Raw genomic sequence first — 13000 nt, forward strand, 5'->3', positions numbered from 1 at the left:
AGGATAAGCTGCGTATGAATTTTTTACAATATACAGAATGTCCCGTAATTCCTGCACGCGTTTCTTTTATTATTTATATTATTTATTAAATTTGTTTTATTACACTTTCCTTTTCATTCTTATGGAGAGTTTTTTAGTACTATTCTTATTAGTACGATTGAATTAAAAACCTGCATATCTATCTCGTGGTGAAATTATAAGCCTGTTTTGCATGTCTCTTTACCATTCTATAGAAAAAACATTGATTATCTTATATTCTTTATTTCCGATCGCGTTTGTGATTTTGTGAATTGCAGTTGGCTTTATTGTCATAACCGCGTCATAATTCCATTAGGTTAAAGCTAATACTTTATTAAGTAAACATTTAATTTTATATGAGCTGTATGTACAATATGCGGTAGAAGACAAATAAATATTTTGCAGACTGAACAGTTTGTCGAGATTTTTTAATTAATTTTTCCGTGACAATTACACACTATAAATGTGTACAGAACATAGTTCCGCGAATACATAGTTCTGCTTTCTAATTATTATTAATTGTGTGTATAATTTTGTTGAAAATCGTTGTTTGAGAGATAAACTCTGCCAATATCATGGAATTTTTAATTTGTTGAAATTGCTAGTCATTATATGTAGAAAATTAATTAACTTTAATGAATAATATGCCATTTTAAAATGATTTTTAAATGATTCGTATAAAAGATACGATAAGATTCATCGCAATGGTGTGATCAATTTGCAAAGTTTTCAACAGATTCGACGAGACAAGGTCAAGAAGAAGTATTCAGTGCAACGTGACCGTGACACCAAGAAGAGGAAACGCACGTTTCCTGATACTGGAACATGTCGAAAGAGAAACCATATGGTCCTGACATCCGAACGCGGATTTGACGATTCTTCGATTAGACTTGCGCGACGCGTGCTACAACATTTTTCGAAATAAGATAAACTGAAATACACGTGAAAGATTAAATTCTGGCTGTCAAACAAAGAGAGTAAAGTTGATTTCTGAGCGAAGTCTTCTCGAGATATAAAGTGACATTATTCGATTTGCCCCTAAATACGCACACAGAATGGTTAAGAGTTTTTTTCAGCAACCATCTTCAGCAACAGTAAGATAAAATCAGAACAAAATGTTGCAAGCAATTTTTGTAATAATATAATTTATTTTAATAATAATATGTTTCATAATAATATATCGCTCTTTCTTTACAATCGGCAGAAATAATACAATTGTTTTTTGTTAGAAAAAAATATGCAGATTTAAAATTCTTTTAAATTCAAATGCTTATGTAATTATGGTATAAATAAGTAAAAACCTCGACAATTTAATGAATTAAAATTTCAGCGATGAAAATAAGAGATTTCTTCTTTTTTTCATTTCAAAGCAAAATTTATCATAATAACACTATATTTAATTAATTTCATTGTAATAACTGCATATTTATAGTAATAATATTTTATCGTAATAACATTATGTTTAATAACATTATAATCTGAGAGTTTGTTATAGAAATACGAATAAAAATATTAAATAAATAAAGTTATAAAGATATAAATACATTATATTATGTAACGCGAAATCTTGTAATTTTTTTCATTATGTTTAAATAAAATTTGTATTGACAGAATTTTAATTAAAACTCTCTAATCAGCAAGGTATTTAATATACGCAAAGTTATGAAGGAAAAAATATTCAGATAAGTTTCTTTACAAAAAGAGAATCGATCTCAAAGTAGTCAAAGAATTTGAAAAAAGAGAAAAAAGTTTGAAAGAAAATGAGAGACAATAGATCACACGGAATATAACGAGGCATCGAACCGTTAACAGCCTGTCGTGTTTAGAACCGTCCACGTACTTACAAGTACTTATCCACGTGCCATTCTGCCGCCCTAGAATACCATGCGATCGCAAGTAAACACTTTCAACACGAGTTTGCTCGCCGACGAGGCTCGAATAAAATCACAACCTGTTACACGCGACGGAAGCGTCGCGACGCGCCTGTAATTGCGCCCGCGTTACTTGAATTCTCGCCGAGAGAGAAAGAGAGAAAAAGGAGCGTGTATATACAGATGATTGTTGCTTCCGTCCTCTTAAAGAAGCAATAGAACCGCCAGGATTTCGCTAAAAAAAAAAGAGATCTACTTTATTTTCTCTTTCCGTGAAATTATTCTTCCCGTAAAAATTGCTATATCTTTTAAAACTGTTTATATTTTCGATGCATTTTGATTTAAAAATTGAATATTTAATTCGAGAAGAGAGAGTATTATTCAATTCACTCTAGTTCTCTGTTGCGTAATATTATAGCAAGTTGAAATAACCAGAAAAATTGTTATTCCGGATGGAAATATATTATCCGCTTGTGAGTCCATCATCTTGCTACACAAAATGCTACGCGCGAAATAAATACCTTGATCAAAATATTTCGCACGAGAAAAATTTAATGTTAAATTCAAATTTGCTTCTTGCGATTAATGACTTGTTTGTGTATTTTCCTCTGCTTTCCCGAATGAATAATATTCAATGTTAATTATAGGTATAGATTTAAAAACGTTGCATGATCACATCAATCTGTCGCGCGCGCACGCATCGCGTAATTATGTTATATATTTATTAATATTTATTATCAATACTGAAAGATTTTATCTCGATCGAAAAAGAATAAATATGATTTGTATTTTTTTAAATTGCCAAAGACGAGACACTCGTGCGACTCGATCGACGTCGAGCAATCTGCTAGCTACCTGCTGTCGCAGCATCACACCGCACAAATTATTATTATTATTAATTTAAATTTTAACATGGTGAGAGAAGAGAAGAAAAATCTAAAAATCGTTTCGAACGATATCGGAATATTTGTGAGCGTACACGTCCAATTTGCCAAACGCGTTATCGGGAGAGCAATCGCGACGGCATCGCGATTCCACAAGCTGTGGCTTTTCCACGACGAGCAACAGCCAGACGCGGCGTTACGCCTGAAACTGGCGACCCGTCGCACAGCTACCAGGAAGCTGATCGATGCCCAAGAGAATAACAGCGGCGGAGAGGACGGAAGCTAAACGCGCGCGCGCACGTCAGGACGCCGGCGCGTACTTTTCACGTGGATTTTACACACGCTTTGCTGTATCCTGGATGCTGTAGCACCGTTCCTGCCGCCCTTCCCCTTCTTGTCCTATGGGGAAGGGGACGAGGTCTCGCAACGCGACCTTGCATTGAAATGCCGAGTTAACCCTTTCGAACTCTGCCATCGTGCAACAGGTTTCTAATGTCAGATTTAAGTGACGGTCGAAATAAAGTACTCTAAAATTAATTTTTACTAAATTATTGCGTTTGTCGAAAGATCAGATAGGATGCTATGTGAGAAATTTAAGAGAATATTTTCTACGTTCTGGAATCTCTTCAAATTTTCCCTGACAAAAAGAGAAAGAGAGAAATCTCTACTGAAAATATCAGAGATATTGTTTTTTAAATTTATGTAGATTGTGTGTGTGTACGCAAACTATAGAAAAAAAATTATTTTTCTAAATTAAATTAAAATGATCGCGAAATATCTAATACAAGTGAAGTAAAAGTTTCGCAAAAGTGTGCACAATTCACGACGCACTTGAATTTCGCCAACTATTTAAACGAACGATCATATTTAATTTTAAGTCGCACGTTCGTCGGCAAATGATTCGATTTTATGACAAAGCTCGGCCTGGACTAAGGCTCTTAAGTCTTTAGCGTGTGCGCGTAACCGTAATTTTATTCTTTCAAGTAACAGATCTAATTCATAGCCGGGCAGTATTCTGGCTTATAAGTTCGCTCACACGTTTTCTCGCCGCATCACATGGCAGTACCTTTAGATTTACGTTCGAATAAACTCGTCCATGTGAGGATTTCGTTAAGTAAATTAAACATACAATTTATGCAGACCGAGAGTACGCGAGAACAATGACCGGTTGGTTTTGCCGTTTTACGAAGATGCACGCTTTTGTCTTAACCATCGTGACAAACGAACGAAGAACGAACGATAAGCTCGTGAATTCATTTCTCTAATACATTAGAACAGACGTTTATTAAAGCTGCGCTTCTCTCTTCGATGACAAGCATCAATTTCCATCACCTGCGTTTTTTAATGAAAATCGTTACGAAACAGAGGGAAAGATCTTTTCAATACTAAGCTTTATTTTAATTTTTTGAATCCTGGAAAAAGACTATAAAATCGTCAAGAACAGTAAAAGCCGTGGAAATGTTTTATTTTTTACTCTCCTACAGCAGGATTATATAAATATGCTCGGAATTGAGAGACAAAGAGAAAGATAGAATAACACGTATTTCCATATAAATTATTATATCAAAAATAAATTAAAAATAATAATAATAGAAAAATAAAGTGATGTCTCATTAAATCATTTTAATTTTTCATGAAAAACTTTAAAGGAAAAATTTCTCTCTCTCTCTCTCTCAATACGAATTACAAAAGGATTAAGTAAAACACTCGTAAGAATGTCACGTGACGGCGGGGGAGTTACATCAAAGGTCGGCGTCGACGTAGGTGCCATCGAGACGGGTGAAATTGATGATGATTTTTCTTCGGGGCGCCCGGAATGCGATCGTGGTAGTAGCTTGGCATGTACACTCTTTGAATTATTCTATGAGAGCGCATTTTTGCAACATTCCGCGACCCATATTTATTTCGACGACGCTTGTTTAGTCTGCGCCCAGACTTGCGGCGGGCATCAAAATGCTGCTGCGTACTTTTCGGACGCGCATTTAGCAAGTTTATCAAGTTGCTGCAGAATGCAACGCATTGCGTAGCGCACGCTGAATTCCGTAATCCGTCGTGTTAGTCCGAAATAACTTTATGTATGAGTGTACGAAGCTTCTTTTAATATAAAATTATTTCCATTATTTCTAAATTATTAAGTATCTTCAATATAGAAAAAAATACATACGTAATTTATAAAATACTTAATAAAAATATAAAATCAGATATTTCTTGCAGTCTAAGTTCAGAAGTTGTTAAAGAAATCTTTCAGACATAAAAGATAATACGTATATATAATATGTATTATCTTTTATGTCTGAAAGATTTCTTTAACGACTCGAAAACGAATCAGGCACTTCTGAACTTAGACTGCAAGAAATATAACAAGTAAAAGAAAGCTTTACTCAGATTTAGACAATGTTAAAACGAATTCGCTTTCGGAATTTTTGAAGAATATACGCGAAAATGCGTAAACAATATAAAATATCGCGCAAACATGCAAACAAACAAATAGCTTGCTCGTAGTACGATAATAAAGTTACGTGCATACATTTACGGAACGGGCAATGGTCCGAACGACTCGGAAATGCAATTCTGTTTACTCACAACGAGCAGAAGATCGCCTCGCGCGCGATCTTAAGGTCGATCCGATCGAATTAAATATCGCGCAAACGGGGAGTGGTCGTGCTTGCGAAACCGTAGGCATCAGTCGCGGCCAAGTGGTTTATATATACGCATCCCGTGTAAGTTAAATATTTAAATATTTCCCGGTAACGTGCCACGCGGGCGAATATGGTGCAACTACTACTTTGCATGCACCCGCGCGCCCTGCACTCATCGGTTTATTCATAGATTATCCGGTCCAACATCCTGGTCCACCACGCGATCGCGCCGCCGTTTCACCATCATTCTTCGATCCGATCGAAATGTCGCGAGATATTGCGAAAGCATCGCGTTGCTGATTTATGATTTCTATTCCCGTTTGGGCGCTTCGAAAAGTCAACCAAAGTCAGATTCTGTAACATCTGGCTTTAAATTGACAGTTCTCTTCTCAGTCTTGATTTAAGCAAATTTATTACAGATGCGTTAAAATGTTTAATAATCTACTACAAATAAAAACATAACATTGTCTAAAAATATAAACGCGGCTTATACGCACACTCCTATTTTAATATTATTAACGAAAGTCGCAAGTTAAAATAACCGCCGAGCCCTGTGTATGTTAAAAGAGTAACATCCTGGTCCACCACGCGATCGCGCATATAGATTTTCGCATCACGCCGCCGTTTCACCATCATTCTTCGATCCGATCGAAATGTCGCGAGATATTGCGAAAGCATCGCGTTGCTGATTTATGATTTCTATTCCCGTTTGGGCGCTTCGAAAAGTCAACCAAAGTCAGATTCTGTAACATCTGGCTTTAAATTGACAGTTCTCTTCTCAGTCTTGATTTAAGCAAATTTATTACAGATGCGTTAAAATGTTTAATAATCTACTACAAATAAAAACATAACATTGTCTAAAAATATAAACGCGGCTTATACGCACACTCCTATTTTAATATTATTAACGAAAGTCGCAAGTTAAAATAACCGCCGAGCCCTGTGTATGTTAAAAGAGTACAAGAATACCAAATAGAGTCTGTAACATTTTTATGTCATTTTGATATTAAAATAGCTCTTGTCGAGGAGCTTGCTTAAGAGACCCTTGCTGCATGCTGTTGTATCAGACGTAACTGCGTTTAATATCGCGCGTGCACGAGATTCCTTTACGGTCTACCGAGAGAGACTGATACACAAGCGCGGCGGGCAATAAAAGTCGCCCGTATCTACCGATACCACCCACATGCCTAGCCGCGTCCACACCTTTTAACAGTCAATGGAACCACGATTACGCTATTGTTCGAAAGTTTACGGCCGGCCGAGAGGCCTTTCATTATTCCACGGTGTGTATCTCTCGCGCCGACACGCTTTCTCGCACGCGTCGAAATTCCGCCGTCTCGCTTGGACCGCAGTTTCTCTGAACTTCCACCGATAATGCTATCGATAAAGTAGAGAATTTGTATTCCCGATACATCGCACGCGCATGTGTTACTTTCGTCACGTTTAGAGGAAAATTTGCTACTTCAAGAATAGAGCCACCGAAGTACTTATTAGACGTGCATTATAGTTGCCGCATTTGTGGTTTCGATATTAATTAATGAACGATTGATCAAATGATATGAATATTGAAATATGAATCATATCTCATATAGCTGGAATATTCATCTCTGTTTATGTCGGCAAGAATTTAAACAAATATAAAATATAAAAAGAGGATTTGCATAAAACTTATGTTAATTTTAGATTCGAAATTATTTACATTGCACGATCAGAAAATATAATCTCCTTATTAATAATACATTATAATTAGAAAGAGTAAAATTATGTGTTTAATATAAAATTATTTAAGAATTATGTTCCTTGCCGCAATATAAGATAATGAATATTTTATCTTGAAAATCTCGATGTATATCTTTATATTGTAATAATCATTCATCTCTGAGAAGATGAGAATACGAAAATGTATAACTATGTATAACTGTGTGCATAAAAAGTAAAACCATGTCGCGAAAAATTAAAAAGAATCTTACGAAGTACTCAAGCGTGCTTTTGTAAGCTTTACACGATGATGATAGGTGTTTAGTATTACGTCATTTCCCACGTCCGACGGGAATTTCATGAATGGAACGCAAATTCACGATGTGCCTGGGCGTAATGACGTCAGCGGTAAACATGACGTCGACTGAGGGTCTCCCGTATCCGCGGAAGAAATAGGTCGCTGCTCTCTCCGATGGGAACGCGACTGCGTACAAATGCCGCGTATCTACCGCATCACGAATTCATCCGCACTTTTGTCCCACTATGTATGCAAAAAAAATAAAAAAACAGAAGAAAAAATATTAGCTCTCTGGCCAAATGCAGAATTTAGCTTGCGATGACTATAACTGGATGCCAAGCCGCACGCCAAGATATATAATCGTTAATGCATTTGACCTCGCGTCGCATAAACAATGCTGCTTTCTCTCAACGACACAACTTTGCTTTTTTTTTACATGACTAATTTCCGCCGTGTGTGCATCGTTACAATACGATAGAAATTCTATGAACAGCCTCGTTCATTTCGCCGACTATGCGCATCAAGATTCATTCGCCCTTTAAATCCCAATGAAAACATTCGCGAAATAAAATATCTTCTCCGATAAGGAGAGATGCATCCTCGTTTATTGGATCGATATTTGCATATTTGCAAATTTATTTGTAATATCTTGCATAATCACGTAAAAAGAAATTCTTCAACAAATTCTCTTCGGCAATATTTTGTGATTATCATGAATGAATCTTTTAATTTCGGCGTAAAGATCCATTTGGCTTCTAAGTAATCGACGTGAGCGGGGAACATGACTACGTTATGACGAGATCTTTAAGCGATATATTTGAGTCCATCGCTGTCGTAGTTCTTTATTATTTTTTTTTTTTTAGACGATAAATAACGGTGGAAGACTTATACATTGCAAAAGCTCATCAAAATTGCGTAAAATTTTACCGCGAAATATACATCAGAATTGGTGCAAACATAATTGAGCTGTCGAAAATGTTAAACACAGTTTTGAAAAAAAAGTTATCTCTCAATATTGCCAAAATTTGAACTCTTTTTTAAGTTCTTCTTTTTTGTGGAAAAAATATAATCTAAAGATTCAAATTAGTTCAGTTTCATATAATATCTGCTCGTAAATTAAAATGTAGTAGCAAATCGATAAATATTCTAACATTTCTCTTGTTTTTCGCAGTGTTATTGCTACGATATTTTCAGTTTAAATTCCAAAGAGAGTTTCTTTAACTTTCGAGTCGCCAAGTACTTTGAGCATATTTAAAAAAGACGTGTGTATATTAACTTAAATAGAAAAAACATGATAATTATTACTATAACAATTAATATAAAGCCATATACTTATAATCTTCATGTTTTATAATAGATTTAATTTTAATTCTTCAAAAAATTACACAAACTTAATATATCATCAGATTAAGAATAAAGTAGTAAATAAAAATTACTATAAGATATTTGCCAGTTTCCCTATTTATTGTTAGTATTGTTACTACTATAAGAGTGACTCAATATTAAAATATGTGAGAAATAAAATTTTCTTCAAAAATCTTTTGCAAGAATGTAAAAGAAAGAGTTACAAGATTTTCAATTTTCACAGTTTTTTGATTAATAAAAACAGTTGTTATAGGAATTTCCCGGGAAAACTCCACAAGAATCACACCAGATTCAAAATGATAAGCACATGTATCGCACAAGGTCGCGAAAGTTGTACCGAAATGATCGCGGCAAGCGAATTATCGTGTCGGTCCCCAGATACACCTAACCCACCAGGAATATCCGCATGTACGCCCCCGCCGTGCCAGAATCGCGTAGGGACGCTACACCAACCTCGAGTGCACTGGCCAAGGCACAGACTCATCCGAGAAATATGACCGTACATTATTATTAGATTATGTTTTCGGCGCTGGAGTCGAACAAGCACGCGAACACGAACGCGGCCATCCATTTCGCCCGAACATCGGGGATCTCTCACATCAGTTTCGACCGGCGCTTCCCTCGTGTGGCCTCTCGACCAGATGTTACAACGCCGATGCACGAGCCAGAGAGATACGACGAGATAACCCCGATCACAGGCATTTTTGTATTTAGAAGACGAGCAAAATTCGAGGAAGGAACAGAATCAAAATTCTTTGGCTCGTATTCATGCCTCGTATTTAGAGGAAAATGTGTGCCTCATCCAAAGATTCATTCGTTTAACATGAAAAGAGCTTGTCATATGCTGAGAATCAGTTATAGCTAAATTGTACATATAGAGTATAAATAATTTACTTTTCTCAAAGGAGAGATATAAAAATATTAAATAAATGAGTAATGCTATACTCGGTTTTTTTAGCTGTTATTAAAACAGCTATCTTTTAAAGATACACGTTTTTATGATTCGGCAAATGTTATAATATTTTATTAGCAATATTATAAAATTATTTATAAAAAATATTTTGTCTTAGCAAATTTTACCTAGTGAATTAGATTAAGAGATCACGTATTACTTTATATGAACCATAGTGAAGATTTACAAAGCTAATATCAATTTCTTTCTCTCTGTTTTTTTTTGTCGCGCTTTTTTTGGCGCGCTCAATTAAAAGTGTTACATATCATACAAGATATACGACGACATTGTATTTTCAGCGCAGACGAAAAAAAATGCAATTTTCCAAAGAAATTGCTCGTTCATTAATCAAGGGAAACGCGCACATTGTGCATGCATCAAATGTCTCGATAACAAATGCGCGGCACGAACCGTGCGGATACTTTACGGCCCTCCCTCGCGCTTATCCCCGTCGTATCGCGAAAAATGGGCGAAATGTAGCCGGGGCATTGTAACCGGCAATTTATATCGAAGCGAGATAATCTGACTCACGTTTCGATGCGCCGGTGCGCGAGCCACCCTCTCCGAGGACCCTCTCAGCAGCTCCGCGAGCAGCTCGGGACTCGGCCCCGGAAGTCCCTCGAGTTTAGTCGGGCTGGAGGTCGTCCGGTGATGGCAGGGCGTGGGCGGCTCGGAGCCGCTGTTGTTGTTACCGCTCGCGTTGTATGAGAGATTCGCCGAGATCTTTCTGCGAGGACGAAGACCCTCGTCGAGCGCGATGTCGGCGGTACGCGGCTTCGCCATCTCGGCCTCCAGCATCTGCCCGTAGGGTCCGCGAAGGGGTCTCTTGCTATACCTTGATTGGAAATAAAAAAGAGAACGTTATCATTTTTCCATAAATATTTACAGATTGATATATATGTATATAAATCAGAGGAATCGAACCAGATATAATTTTGAGAATAAAATTAAAATTTTGGGTAGATAGGAAAAAATATTTTACGCCTCTTCTCCCAAAAGTAGGAGAAAAATTTTCGAATGCTGTGCGCACATTTGCTTCTTAAAATTTAATAATATTAACGTTTCTAAATTTGCTGATGTATAAAATTTCGTGCGCGAAAAGAGATGGCAAACCAAAGATCGAAACGCAACTTTACTCTTCCTTCACACCGATTACGTGAAACCGTAATTATTTCGTTAAGGCTATTATTAACGCGAGTTTGTGAGCACGTTAGATCTGCGCGTCTGCGTATCAGGCGCACTTCCGTTCTATTTCGATGGATCCAAGCATAGGTTCTCCGGTTACCTTCGAGGCGTGTGGCCCTCGCAGTCGGACAGATCGCTGGGCGTCGCAGGTGGCTCGTCTCTCTCCTCGCTGCTCTGAGCCGACAGCTTGTTCCTGTCCGCGTCCAAGGGCTCTGGCCATTGAGTTATGTACACGCCCTTTCTCCTCTTGCTAGTGTCGCCACGATATCGTCTCGTCTTGCCGGACGGCGAGGACGTCTCCGAGGGCGTCTCGCTCGGCGCCTCGCTGCCTTCGCTCGCTTGACTCAGACGCGGCTCCTCCGGGGGTGGTGTGATGATCACCTCGTGCGGCTCTATTCTGGTCTCTAAAAACCATCGTCGTGTCTTTATCATTCTTATCCGTCTATCATTTGTCTAAGATGGATAAAAAATTCTGATCGATATTCGATAAAACACGATCAAAGAGGGATTTGTATTGAAACTGAAGAAGCTTGATCTTCAAACTCCAAACTTTCAATGAGCCAAATATATTTTGTGCAGAGTCGTAAAGTGAGATTGTTCCGAAACATTTGTTTATTTTGAAACTATATTTTCAGATATATATTTTAAGACTAGAACATAAGAATAGAGAAGCACACACATACACGCGCTCTGCTAGAAGCTTAAAAAATTATTAGTTTTAGATCTAGAAAAATTCTTATATCTCTTTCTAATACTATATGTAAATTAATAAACTTTTATTTAATTTGTAAAGTTTGAATTTAATTTATACGCAAAAATTAATAAAAAAAAAGTATTTTACTATTTCAAGTTAATTGAATATTTTGTCATTTTACATTGTACTCTCTTTGAGTTGACATATTTGACAATAATGTAGAATCGTTTCAACATCTTGTCGATTTATATCAGTCTAAACAGATTGATTCGCGCGAGAATTGATCGATGCGGATCCGATCGAGCTCGAAATCGAGCTCGAAATCGAGCTCATTTCGTGGTCGCCGAATCGAATAGGCGGCCATGTATTTCGCGATGTCGAGGGATAACGATATAAAACGAAGAGCGAAGCGAGGGTCGAGGAGAATCAGAGAGAGAGAAAGAGAGAGAGAGAAAGAGAGAGAGAAATTTTTTAAACGGGAACTATTTTGGGTGCATCGACAGGAGCACGGGTACAAAGGTGCACGTAAGTTCCATGTTATTTTGCGCGGCACTATTTTCAGAACGGTGGGTGCCAGAGAGTGGAAATAGATGTTTGAGCGTCATTGAGTTATAGCCATCTTCATTGATGACTTCACGCGCGCTCGCATTCACTCGCGGCTGGAACTCGCGCTATTCACAATAAATGATGAACTGACGCTCGCATTTCTTAACCGATGACGACAATATACCCGTCGCGTATCACCGCGTTTCCTCGCCTTCTTCGTCCGTTTCCGTTGTTTCCCCTGTTTTCCCGTTGATGAGCAACGCTCGAAATTCAGGCAAACAGATCCCTTGCTCGCGCACGCGGACTCCCACGCGCGAGTGTATTTCCGTTTTATATCCTACTGAGATATCTTTCACGCACACAATCGATCCACTACCAGCGAGCGGAAACTTTGCTCTCTAACAACTTTGGGATTCCGAACTATCAGCCGTTGTTTTCTTTTTCTTCGAGAGATTGCACTAAGATGCTGAGAGCGCGTGATGCTTCTTGTTAAAACAATAACCGCAGTTAGAAATTGCTATCTGCTAACATAATCAAATCTAAATTAAGATAAAACAAAATAAAATAAAGTGTGTTTATGCGTGTGCCGTAAAACATAACAATAAAATAATAAAATCGTATAATTGTGTATAATATTATATATATAATATAATATATATATATATATATATATATATATATATATATATATATATATATATATATATATATATATATATATATATATATATATATATATATATATATATATATATATATATATATATATATATATATATATATATATATATATATATATATATATATATATATATATATATATATATATATATATATATATATATATATA

General features: G+C 36.7%; 1 protein-coding gene across 1 annotated transcript in view; it reads right to left on the reverse strand.

Moving 5' to 3' along the window:
- LOC115245637 overlaps nt 1–13000 on the reverse strand; it is a 50249-nt gene that overhangs the window by 10284 nt on the left and 26965 nt on the right. Inside the window, 2 exon segments of the mRNA XM_029824046.1 lie at nt 10257–10560; nt 11011–11314. Coding sequence (XP_029679906.1) covers nt 10257–10560; nt 11011–11314 — 608 coding nt within the window.

The sequence above is a fragment of the Formica exsecta genome, unplaced genomic scaffold, assembly GCF_003651465.1.
Source record: "Formica exsecta isolate Colony F162 unplaced genomic scaffold, ASM365146v1 scaffold1234, whole genome shotgun sequence".
Lineage (NCBI taxonomy): Eukaryota > Metazoa > Arthropoda > Insecta > Hymenoptera > Formicidae > Formica > Formica exsecta.